General features: G+C 35.9%; 1 protein-coding gene across 1 annotated transcript in view; it reads right to left on the reverse strand.

Moving 5' to 3' along the window:
* The window catches only part of LOC111142236 (otogelin like), a 129080-nt gene that overhangs the window by 87110 nt on the left and 28646 nt on the right, over positions 1–13324 (reverse strand). Inside the window, exons 11-18 of the mRNA XM_022495278.1 lie at positions 11293–11399; positions 10968–11093; positions 9595–9703; positions 8414–8460; positions 7610–7755; positions 6166–6289; positions 4296–4473; positions 485–609 (exon numbers count right to left, since the gene is read on the reverse strand). Of these exons, the coding sequence (XP_022350986.1) occupies positions 485–609; positions 4296–4473; positions 6166–6289; positions 7610–7755; positions 8414–8460; positions 9595–9703; positions 10968–11093; positions 11293–11399 (962 nt within the window). The remainder of the gene's footprint in view (positions 1–484; positions 610–4295; positions 4474–6165; positions 6290–7609; positions 7756–8413; positions 8461–9594; positions 9704–10967; positions 11094–11292; positions 11400–13324) is intronic.

The following is a 13324-nucleotide window of genomic DNA, read 5'->3' on the forward strand; positions in this document are numbered from 1 at the left end:
TGTTGCACTGTCATTGCAAATTGGAACTCTGGAGCATGACCATCTCAAATTGTTGCACACTTGATAGCATAGGCTTCCTTGGGTCACTGGCTCCTGCTTATGAAGCCATAACATGCCGTATGATTAGGAACCCATTTCATGATGGTAACAGAAGACTCTGCATGAGTTGTCACACTATGGAACTGAAGTCGAACATTGCAAGCCGGTAACAGCATTATTACAGGATTTCCAGAGATTCTTCTTTAGCATTTAAAGAATCTGAAACCTCCAAAAGGCTAGACCACATTCGTGAATAGTGTGAAGATTCACAAACACCTAAATTAAGTACACTTGTGAATGTGAACTAGTAAATAAAATAGTCATTTTCTGGAGTTCTTTGAAAAAAAAAATAACCTAGATTAGATAAAGAGACATATCTAATTCTCTAATTTTATAAGATTACAGTAATATATGGAATTTTCCTCATGCATGGAGAAGGACTTACTGTTTTGTTGATTAATGTTGCAGGGGTCCACCATAGGAACATGAACAGGTGCAAAACAAGTGGAGGAAACTCTCCAGGCATTGGCATGAAGTTGTGGGGTACCTTCTATCATGCCTGATGGAGAACTAGATAGCAAAGATAATATGCATCTTAATCTTTCCCATTCATTTCATTTTTTCCTAGTCTTCCACTACTGAAAAGGAGGATACTATTTTTTTTAATTTACAAAAAAATCTTAGAAGTTAAAATATTCTATTTTTTAAAATTATACATGCATTAGCTTTCTGTTATTAAGACTTTATAATATATCCCATTGTGGACATTCATAGTTTTATTTAATAATCACATAATAATAATTATATTATAATATAATATAATTTCCATTTTAAGGAGAAAGCAATGCAGAAGCTCAGAGAAATAACAATCATTCAGCTGGTAAGTGTCACAGCCAAGATTCAAATCCAGTTCTGACCATTTTAATGAAACATCATTCACATGCTAATCACTAATGTGTGTTTGGTCTAGGGTTCATGGGCAGAGGTAGAGGTAGGTAGTTCCCATGATTCTTTTTAGTGTAAAGACAAATGTCCCAGATATAAATAGCCTATATTTCTGACTGAGTATTTCATTTCCATGACGTGCACTGAAATACCGAGGTACCATCTTGAAATTACCAAACAAACCAAAAGAAAATTGAGGGAAAATGGTATAAAAGGCATACTTCATTTGAGGTTGCTCACTTCCTCAGTTTCCTCAGCAAAACAAAATGGAAGAGAAATATCTACCCTTCCCAAATCAGGCTTATAAACCACAACAACACTGAAGAGCCGAACACTAAGATGCCCCCTCCAGTAGCCATCAAGATTTACTAACTCACCAACCAGTATTTAATAAGTGACAATTCCTATTGGGCACTGTAAGGCACATTGTCAAAACTACCTAGAGAATCAGGATGGACTAGGTCTCCCGTGGGAAGCTCTGACCAAGTAAAAGTTGACTAATAAAAGCCCCAACAACATGGCCAAAGAATAGAGTAGAATTTTTCTCAGCTTTCTTTATTGTCCTAAATGAAGTGCTATGATTACCACTGACCTTAGTCACTAGGAACTATATGGAGCTTCTTACCAGATAGTGGCTGAGAGAGGAGAATTAAAATGAGTTTCACAAGCCATTCCACAACACTTCCCCATCCTCACCCCTTTCCTATCCCTCAAAATTAAACCATTCTAGAACTGTAAAGAATTATAACAAACACCTAACCACAAATCTCCTTTTGTTCAAACAAGAACACGGAGACTCAAAGAAATTGAAGAGCGCTAGCTCTTTGCTTTCTTTCCCTCTCCTTCCCTCTTCACCCCTGCAAAGGACAATGAAATAGGTCAAGGTGATGGGTGTAGTCAGGATTCCCAGGAGGAACTGACTCAGAGCATGGCTCTCTTATTTCACTGAACTGACTTAAAAACAATAAATACAAAAAAAAAAAAAAAAAAAAAAGAACCACAATGTAAACCAATTAACTTACTGCATTTTATAAAATATCCTATAGCTCACCAAATTTAACTTGAGTTAAATTTAATTTAACTCGCCATATTTAACAAGATTTTCAAGTAATTAATATTTTCCATTCCACTATGTTTGCAGATTCGCATTAACCTTTATGAAGTAAAGAACTGTAACTGTTTTGTTGGAAAGCTAAACATTGTTCAGAAGTTATCTCTGCCCCTGAAATATTATCCTGCGCTGTTATCACGCCTGAATGTTTATACACAGAGGAGACTGGTGCCTTAGAAAAAGGCAGACAGATCTGCCACCTGTTAAACATTGACTGCTAACCCATTCTGATAAACAAAGAAGAGAAACAAGGCTTCAACTTCTTTTCTGCACATGTTAGCCCAGCCACTTAATAGAGTCTATTTCATGAATGTGATGAATATATTGATATTCTGAGCTACAAACAAATGAAACATAAAGAACTAAATAAGCTGAAAACAAATTAGTCACCCAGAAGAAAAGATAAAATAAATTCTCTTCTGAAATTTAAAATTTCAAGTGCCGGTTCTCCTTGTCCTTGCAAATTCTCTTCTTGGTGCCCTATTAAAAGTCCTACTTCCAAAAAATAAAAGAAGACAAAACCAGAGAGAGAGAGACAAACCATAAGAGACTCTTAATCTCAGGAAACAAACTGAGGGTTGCTGGTGGGGAAGGAGTCGGGGGATGGGGTTACTGGGTGATGGACATTAAGGAGGGCACATGATGTAATGAGCACTAGGTGTTATATAAGACTGATGAATCATAGGCCTGTATCTCTGAAACTAACAATACATTATACATTAATTAATTGAATTTAAATTTTAAAAAGTTAAAAAACAAAGCAAAACAAAACCATACCTCCGTGTAGTTCAACTATCTACTTCATGTAAGACTCTATGTTAGTTCCTAGGAACAGAAGGATTGAGAATTTGATCCTCCTTCTCAAAGCCTTCACCATTTTAAGTGGAAACCAGAGAGATAAGGGACAGATATTCATTTTCATAGATAGCAGTCAAAGTTAACTTTGTCTGGTGGGATGTGAGCTCATGTTTTGAAGCAAATAAATTCTGAATTGGGTTAAACAACATATAGGAATTCACGAGAAAGACTTGGAGGCAGAAGAAATCCCAAATAGCAAAAATATGCAGAAGTCTTTTAAAAAATAGGGTATTTGAAAAAAAAATTTAATATCATATTTGAGGAATGGCTTGTCCATGAAATGGTCCCTGGCTACACAGTCCACACTGACCTGCTCCAAATCCGGCTATGTTTCTAGCCACCACCACACAGCTCAACAATTAATGTCTTAGAATTACCTCAGTGTTTTTATATATAGCTGATTAATACCTTGGGTCGACCTAATTATTTCTGGAAGGCTGTTATCCCCTCCTGACCTGCAATACAAGCTGCCTGAGGATGGGAACCATGTGACCCTTCTTCAGTTGTCTCACGGTGCTTAGCAGAAGAACAAGGACCCAGAGCATTTTCACTAAATTATACACTGTATCTTCTCACAGGTGGGTGAAACTGCTTGTACTATACTGCTTTTCTTCTGATGAAACACCAACTATCATAAAAGCCAGGTGACCTAGATGCCAAAAGGTTGTTATAGAGGTATCATTCATACCAAAGGATATTCATATTTTTAAGGTATAACTTACTATCATTAATAGCCAATGATACTAAGATATTTTTCTTTTGGGCACCTGGGTGACTCAGTGAGTTAAAGCCTCTGCCTTCAACTCAGGTCATGATCCCAGGGTCCTGGGATCGAGCCCCACATTGGGCTCTCTGCTCAGCAGGGAGCCTGCTTCCACCTCTCTCTCTCTGCCTGCCTCTCTACCTACTTGTGATCTCTGTCTGTCAAATAAATAAAATCTTTGGGAAAAAAAAGATTTTTTTCTTTTTAAAGCAGTGCATGTTCAAAAATAAAATACTGTTAAGCTTGACCGGTGCCGGGGGAGACAATCAGAGGTGGTTATTCTGTGGGTTAGCCCACAGACTCTGAGTCACACCACCCAAAGCCAAAGCCCGGCTCCACTATATTTGGGCTAAATGACTTTGAGCTATTTACTTGCCACTTTGGGGCCTCTGTGAGTTTCTTGATCTATAAAACAGAGCTACTAATCAGGGGATTGCCATAAAGTTTAAATAGATGATCATGTAAAGCTCTTGGAACAGTGATGACTAAGCTATTATTAGTTAAGTAAATGATTTCAATGAAAGAATTTGTATCCTCTAAATTACTAGTCATTAAATCATGTCCAGAAATGATACTTACAGGAAATCATCCCTTATGTTCCCATTAAAAGTGCCACACAGACCTAGTGTTCTTCTTTTCCATGCACTAGTGAGCTGAATATAAATTCTTTCGCCATCTATAGCAAACAGAATCTTTAAACCAAATGTAGTTTTTAGAAGAATAAATAAGGATGACAGAGTTTGAATTTCAACAATTCCTGTGGGGAAAGAACATACATAAATCAGCTTTGAGATTCATAGGTAGTGTTGGGAAATGCTAGTGTACAACACAAGAACTCTTCTTTCAAGAGACTGGAACCTAGAATTTAAATAAAAACTTGAAACATTTTTTAAAAGAGAGAGAGAGAGGGCAGGGCATGGGGCCAGCAGGCTCCCAATTCCTGCTCTTGTGTTCCAGGGACAATTTTTGCCACCTTGTTCTTTCTTTTTTCCATTTTTCTTCTATCTCTCCTTTCTAGATCTTCAGCAGATCTTTTTAATAGGTTATCATGTTCACAGGTAATTTCTGTTGGCAAGCATCTCTTGGCAGGTGTGGACAGTCCTTAGCATTTGAAGTCTGTCCTTTTTTTTTTTTTTTTTTAACTCGTCCTCCACAAACTGGTCATGATTCAATAAGGAAGTAGCACTTTCCTCAAAAATTCCCCATTCCCTTGAGTCTGTCAGCAAAAAGGGGAGAACAGGACTTGAGATGTACCATTTTATGACACCTTTAGGGACAAGAAACTTGTGTTCAGGTCTGAAGTGATGACTTTCACTGGCACAGGAGTCACTCTTGTATCCCTATCATAATTTCTGCCATCAGTCTGGTTGCCACATCCAGAAATCAGAAACTCATTCTTTGATCACTTTGTTTTCCATGTTACCCTTCCCCAACCAGTTGCTATCTTCAGACCACTTTTTTTCCTAAGTAATTTTTTAGTCTGTCTTCTTTCTATCTCTACTGTCACTGCCTTATACCAATTCCTCCTCCTTCCCTGCCCTACTTCAGTATTATCCTAACTACTCTCCAGGTTTCCTGCTAGCATCTCTTAAAGCCGTTTCCACATGGTTGCCATAGTGGTCTACCAAAAAAAAAAAAAAAAAAAGATTGTATCAGTCTTCTCACTAACATTATATATTTGGTTGAACCATATGAGATTGTTATCTTTGTACATAAAAATGTCAAATAATGATAATTTCATATTCAATTTCATATCAAGTTCAACTTCCTTAGCATGACAACAAGTAGCATGACCATGTAATTTGTAATACAAATTGGGACGTCTTTAGGAGTGAGAGTACTAACAATAACTATGCTGGAACACAGGCAGAAACAAGAAAACCGTAACGATGCCTGGCATATAAGGCTTTCTCCAGTCTTCATTCCCACCTATGTCTCTCTTCTCATGGCTAGACAATCTCCATGACCCTCTTTAGGTGCTAGTGGTCCCAAACTAGTTATGAGATCCCCTAAACATACCACAGAGTTCTACACCTCCTTGCTTTGCACAAAACCCTTTCCCCACTTACTTCATCCTGATAATCCTCAGATTTGAATGCTGAACAAAACATCACCTCCTTCAGGAAATTTGCCTGACTATACCTGGACACTCCTGCCCAAGGCTGGGTGAGGTGCACTCACTTAGACCCCCAAAGTCTCTGTGCATATCTTTGAGTTTATCCTATTTTATGTAAGTAGCTCTTTGCTTGCATCTCTCCTCTTGCAAACTCCAGTCCACTTGAGGTGAACACTAGTTCCAAAAACCATGGCCATCTCTGAGATGTCTAGCTGAGGACCTGGCAACACATAGGAGCTCAAATGTTAGGTTAATCAGCCAATGGGAAAAAACTTCATTTAGCTGGTTTTATTGTTGTTGTTAACATAGGGAAAGTACATCATAGCTTCTTACCATTCAGATTGAAGCCTTGGTTAGGACTGGTAAGGATCTGTCCTCCCCTACTTAGGGTCACTTGTTTGTTAAAATCATCCTCCAGAATCAGAGTTATAGACTGAAGGCAGACCAAGCCAAGGTTCTGTGTAAAAAATCAAATCATCAGTTAAACAAATGAGAGGGAGATAGAGACACAGAAAGAGGCAGTGATAGTAGGGGAGGGGAATGAGAAAAAGTAAGGGAGAGACGGGGAGAAGAAAGGAGAAAGGAAGTGCACAGATGTAACAATTTCTGGCATGTAGAAGGCTTGAATATTAGTAATATCATAAAGTAATTACCACACAATCCATCTTATGTAACCCCATTCCTAATGAAATATGTATTTATGTAGTACATTAAGTATACCATATACATACCCATATTTTACATAGAACATTAAATAAAAATGTTCTCAACAAAGTGCCAATAATTAAGTTTTCCATAGTGCATTGTTAAAGTACCATTCCAAACTCTTAAGTGGCATATTAGGCATAAAAAATTCAATCGGGAAAAGAACAAAGAGAATTAAGATTCTATGTACAAAGCTTATTCAGACTCTGATGTATGGCAAAGGAAAAAAAAAAATCAAACTTTAAAAAGCAAATAAAGTAGCTCAGAATTTTTATTGGAAATAACCATTTCACACTGCGATAAAAGTAGAAAATTAAAGATTTCTGCAAAATTTTGACTATCTGACTTAAGAGAGGAAAACCTCTGTGTCTTTACAAATGACTGACGTGTTTATTTGAAGAGAAGCTGTAAAATAAAAATTTCAGCATGCTAAGAAATTTATCCCATCTATTTAGAATATACGAAGCCTATTCACTCCTGTCAAGAATCACCTTTTAAAAATAGTAGTTTTTTGGGGCGCCTGGGTGGCTCAGTGGGTTAAGCCGCTGCCTTCGGCTCAGGTCATGATCTCGGGGTCCTGGGATCGAGCCCCGCATCGGGCTCTCTGCTCAGCAGGGAGCCTGCTTCCTCCTCTCTCTCTACCTGCCTCTCTGCCTGCTTGTGATCTCTCTCTGTCAAATAAATAAATAAAATCTTTAAAAAAAAAATAGTAGTTTTTGAAATAACCAAAACCTTAGGTCCATTGTGCAATCATACATGAAATATGCCAAAAACTGTACTACAAATACCATTTCTTAAGAAATAAGTTATAATTAAATACATAATAATCTAAAACATGTATGTTTTCATATTTTAATATCAAATCAGGATACATCAAATAATCAATAGTAAAACAATTAATTATCAACATTTTTCTTTCTTTGTCAAATTGAGAATAATGATACATTTTAACAATTATTTTTGAAGAAAATAACTATTTATTCATATGATCACTCTTCACCTAGAATGAAGCTTGAGTCAAAAACAAAACAAAATAAAGGACATTCCTCTGGCCATTTTGAGATGCTCCTACCTGTTCACAGTGAGCTTTCTGTAAAGTAATTGTGAATTTATCTTTTCCAGTCCCCTTCACAAGGATGTACTGGCACATTCCAATAAAAGAATAATGTCGACCATCAAATGTTGTAAAATGAGAATCACCCACAACGGAGCATTGAACTACCAAAAAAAAAAATCATAAAAATAAGAAAAGACAAAAAGAATAAAGAGAGAGAGAAGGAGAAAGTGGAGAAAGAAATTGTTAAAAAGCAGTAAGCTGGGGCGCCTAGGTGGCTCAGTGGGTTAAAGCCTCTGCCTTCGGCTCAGGTCATGATCCCAGGGTCCTGGGATCAAGCCCCACATCGGGCTTTCTGCTCAGCGGGGAGCCTGCTTCCTCCTCTCTCTCTCTGCCTGCCTCCCTGCCTACTTGTGATCTCTGTCTGTCAAATAAATAAATAAAATCTTAAAAAAAAAAAAAAGCAGTAAGCTCACTTTGGGTAAATAATCATGTATTAAAAAGAACAGCTAAGGTGTCTAAAATGTACTAGATTGATGAACTTATTAGATTATGTTATTAAATTTAACTTAAAATTTATTGAATGACAGCCCTTCCACGTAATTTTTAGGTTCTGTAATTTATACTACTTCAATAAACTTTCACCAGTTTCCTGCTCAAAGCGCTCTTTTATTCAATTTTCCATTTATGCTCTGAATATCTGGATTTATTGATCGTTACATCTCTTGTTATATATGAGATGACCTCATGAAAATCATTGCTATCTTCCTTCAATTTACAGAAAATGAGACTTTTTCTTTAAAAACATTTTGAAAGGTTTACCTGGACAGTCATGTTCAGTGCAGTTCCAAACACCACCAACACATACACTAAATGAAATTATAAGATTATTAATTACTGATATAGAGAAACTGTATTAGCGTTTGCATCAATGTACTGATTAATGTACCAAAACATACAACATTTATAGGTTCATAATAATCTGACTTGAAAAATACATCGACAGAAGTTCAATTAACTGATAAATTTGGACTAGCCAGTACCTAAATTATTATTTATTGTGTGTCATATTTAAATCAGTAAAGATGATACAAAGGGAATACAGAATGGTCAAGAACAAAAGTCCTATGCAGAGAACTTCTGTTTTATGTCCTTCTCTCATGGCTTAAACTTTAAAAAGTCACACATGAAAAGTATTTACCTATATTATTAGAGAAACATTCTTGAACAATTAATACATTATCTCATCTATTGCAAATTAAGAAAGTCTCTTTTGAGTATCATCAGACATTAAAGAGAAAAGATGTCCTCTTCTGTAAGATAAATTCTGCCTTCTGTCAGCAAAAAGAGTTTAAGGAGAGAAGGAGAGAAGCAGAGTGTCTGACAGGCAGGAGTTTAAATGAGCGTCTAAGAACATGTCACTTATATTACACTGACAGCAACAGGAAAAAGGCCTGATGACATTTATACCTGTTTCTTTGGAAGACTTCCCTGGAGGATTCAATGCTTTCCTAGAATAGTCTTAATTATCTGATGTAATAAGAAATTCTAAATGTATGTCACCATGGCCAAGGATTGGCAATATAGAGCGTCACTTTTTCAAGTACCAAATAGAGAAGGCCAGGAGCACTGTCAGATTCTAATAGGAAAAGTACATCCAAAGTACTAGTTAAAAATGAAAAGAAAATGCAACAGACAGGTGTCTTACATGGCCATATGATTTGATGGAATTATTGCCAAGGGAAGGGAGAAGAATTATAAAAGAAGTGATAGATTTTCTACATTTTTTCCAACTTTTTTTTGAACTTGCTTTCATCTTTAAAATATGAAAATCTGTATGACCCCGTGCCCCACTCCCGTACAGACTTTAATAAGATGCAAACCATGTCTTGGAATTTTTAGAAGAAAATCTGTAACAAGTATGCTCCTTGAAACATATATCATGGTAAAGATACCAACTAGACAGGTGCACAGAAATTACTGGTTGCACATTAATCACATACCATTCAGTACATTCTTGTTCAATTTTTGAACCAACTGAATAAGCTAATCCATGAAAACTACATGGGCAGTTTTCCAAGGAGATGCAAGTCCCATTGTCCATTATGAGGCCTATTTAAGAAAAATATGTATTAAATTCTCAAAAGAAATAATAAAAATGTGTTCTTTTAACATAATAATTCAATCAACTTTTATTGAACACCTGTTTACACCAGGTGTTGAAAATACAATTTTATTATTTATATATTTACTTATTTTTACTTGTAAAGAGGTTACTGACAACCTGGTTCTAACTCAATCAGTAGCTATCTCCTAACGGTCTATTTTGGTGATTTCCACTTTTTTATCCCATGATTTGCCCTCAAAAACTCAAGTTTCGTTCTACAGAATAAAGACAACTAGACAGTATTTCCTTGCTTTCGAGAGAAGGGGGAGGAAGGAGAGTGAACACATATTCTTGATTTAACTTTTGTTCATCTCAGAATGAGAGACTTCCACTACTGTCACACTGATAACAAAGAGCCAGGGAGTCATACTCAGAGGACCAGGGCAGACGACCGACCTTTGCTGCCTCTCTCATGAGGAAAGATGGTTGAGCCAGAATGTAAGTCAACCATGTTACTGAGCACAGGCTTCATTTGGCTGACCTTTTTTCAGAGTAAGAATTCCTAGGTGAAGGAAGCATTGGCTTATATTTTGGCACATGGATTATTATTCTGGTTCAAACTCTTTATTGTATTGGTAACAAACAGCTCAGGCCTGGCATTGGTCTAAAGATTATGCTTTGAGTAGAACTGACAGACCAAAGGACTGAGGTCAACAGATCTGATTCCAAGTAGTCCTTGCTCATATTAAGTTAGGAAAAACACTTAACATCTCTGGGATTCTATTTTTTTTAATCTGTAAAACTAAAAGGGTTTGAATAAATCCTCAGTGTTCTTGGTTAAGGTCTATCAGTATAGCAGTCATTCCTAATTTTAAATCTCACCTGCATCACTTGCTATGTCACTTCTAATTTCAAATATTAAAACTGCATCAGGACTAAAATTTTATGCTGCCAGAATGCAAGGCTTTTTTTTGAAGTTACTTTTATCTTCAAAATATGAAAATATACAAATTATTAAATGTCCTTAAATATCCAAGAACAAAAGATTTGTCATGGCTAACTTCAGGATTTTGGATTGCAAAACTCTTGGGAAATGTACAAAGTAGAAAAGCAGCCATCCTTCCTAGTCACCTTGGGGCCAAATCCTACAAGGAGAGAAAATTGCAACAGCGCTAATGTCCTGAGACTGCCACATTATGATATGATTCTTAGATCACTAGATTCTGGATTCCCTGAGTACAGACATCATTTCTTGCATGAAGTGCTTACCATCCGCGCAGTAACATCCATCAAGACAATGGAGATTGCTCCCGAGACACTGTTTCTCGAATGTGCAGGTTGGTGGGCAACAACTGATACAATCCCGGTGGACGAAGCTATCATCACATTTATCAGCTAAAATGGGCAAACACGGGAGCTGTCAATCAAATCTACTCACCTCTCTTTCCAAGAAAGTACAGTGTTTCAAAAAGTATCCGAGTTTACCGCTGTTATTGTGTCAATGACAAATCCTAGCAAACCATTAGTGTTAAGTGCTAGGAAAAACCTGACATTAACAAAAATACACAGGGTTTAGGAAATTAAAAAAACCTACTACATGCTGGAAAGTCATCTCTCCAGTCTTGAATAGGGTAGCCAGCATGGGAACAGGCTCTGGCGTACTCGGTGGCTGCTCGGCAATAGGTTTCATCATCATCAGTTCTGGAAAGTGAAAAGACAGAACCACAGTCACACTGGAAATATTGGCAGAAACCAAGCCTTTGAGCTCCTGATCTCTAGAAATACTGAGTGCATGGTGAATATTCTAGTATAAACTGATGTCAGCATGTACACATCGTATACAATAATGCAGAAAACATATTAGCATGAGATCCCAGCTTAAAAGGGCCTGGGTAAATTGTCCTCATCAAACTATTTTAATAATTTGGCCACTCTTCTTTTGATTTAAAAGAGTACCTGTACCGAAAAAATTTCCTAGTTTAATTATGACATTCTGCCCTGAATCTTTGTATGTATCACTTTGCTCCCACAACAAGTATCCTAGACCTTATAAATCCTATTAATAAATAGAAATAAATTTTTATTTATATATTTACATCTATAAATATAAATTATATAAATATAATATATTATATATATATTATATATATATTTGGTGCTTTTATATATTTTATATATATACTAAATATATAAATATAAAATATATAAAAGCACCAAATATGATATATATATCAAATTTGATGCACATATAAAAGCACCAAATATGAAAATTATTTCCAAGATACAATGTTGTAAGTAGTATATATGCTGAAATAAAACTAGTACTAATAAAACAGCAGTTTTGAAAGATGGAATAAATAGCACTTAAGATTTAAAAGATTTTTATTCCTTTTTTGTTCTTTATTTTTAATTCTTTCAAGTTTAAATTGCTAAAGCTAGTTACTTTTATAATATTTTCAAGAGTAAATAATCCTTCATTGTTTTCTTATAATCACTCTAGAAGCCCCACGAACAAATATAAGTGGTCTGTCAATTCCCATAGCAGGTTAACACAGCATCTATAAAATAAGCAGGGTTGGTAATAAGGGAGTAGACTTGTTTTTCAACCCAATTCAAATTCAAAATTGAATAGTTAAACATCTTACAAGATAATGACCTTAAGAATGTTGTATTTTGTGAACCCTAGCATTTTCAGTATCTCTGTTGTAAGAGCCACGCATCTCAAGTTGCACTTCTCCTGTGCTACTGTAATTGGAGTCACGCAGCTTACTGAGTCCAATTAACTGAGCTTTAGAGGAAAAAAAAGGGCAGAGCATATAAACTTCAGAAGCTTAGAAAATATTCTAAACCTCCAAACAAGAAAATTCTCTGAAAAAGTGGGTAGGCTAAAATTGTTGAATTCCTAGAAAGATAGGAAGTTTCTGATTTACGTTTAAAGATGTGTCTTGTTTTCTATAATTAATAGAGGCTTTGACAGTTAACAAAGGGAACACTACATCAAAAACTAATGATGTAGGGGCACCTGGGTGGCTCAGTCCTTAAGCTTCTGCCTTGGCTCAGGTCATGATCCCAGGATCCTGGGATTGAGCCCCGTGTAGGACTCCCAGCTCTGTGGGAAGCCCGTTCTCCTTTCCCACTCTCCCTGCTTGTGTTCCCTCTCTCGTCATGCCTCTCTTTGCAAAAATAAATAAATAAATAAATAAAGTCTTAAAAAAAAGGAAAAAGCTAATGATGAACTGTATGGTAACTAACATAAATAAATAAATAACACTTAAAAAAAGAAATGGGATTATAATATAGACATTTATCCAGTAAAATTGTTTTGAAGAAAATGGGGAAAAAAAGAAAGAGAATGTTAACAAAGTATCTGAATATTGGTTTTCCAGACCCTTGCAACTATTATTAAAATAGCTGTCATTTCTTAAGTATATATGTTTACTCTAGGATCCATGCCAGGCCCGTGACATATGGCATCACGCAAAAATTCATAACAACTGGGCAAGAAAGAAATTATAATTCTAATTTACTGAGTGGAAAATGAGCTTATTTGCTCCATTTTGGATATTCACTTTAATAATAAAAATGAGCATGAAATAATAATTGTTTTAAATCAATTAACTTTGGAA

This window comes from Enhydra lutris, unplaced genomic scaffold (assembly GCF_002288905.1).
Source record: "Enhydra lutris kenyoni isolate GAN:26980312 unplaced genomic scaffold, ASM228890v2 scaffoldscaffold7, whole genome shotgun sequence".
Lineage (NCBI taxonomy): Eukaryota > Metazoa > Chordata > Mammalia > Carnivora > Mustelidae > Enhydra > Enhydra lutris.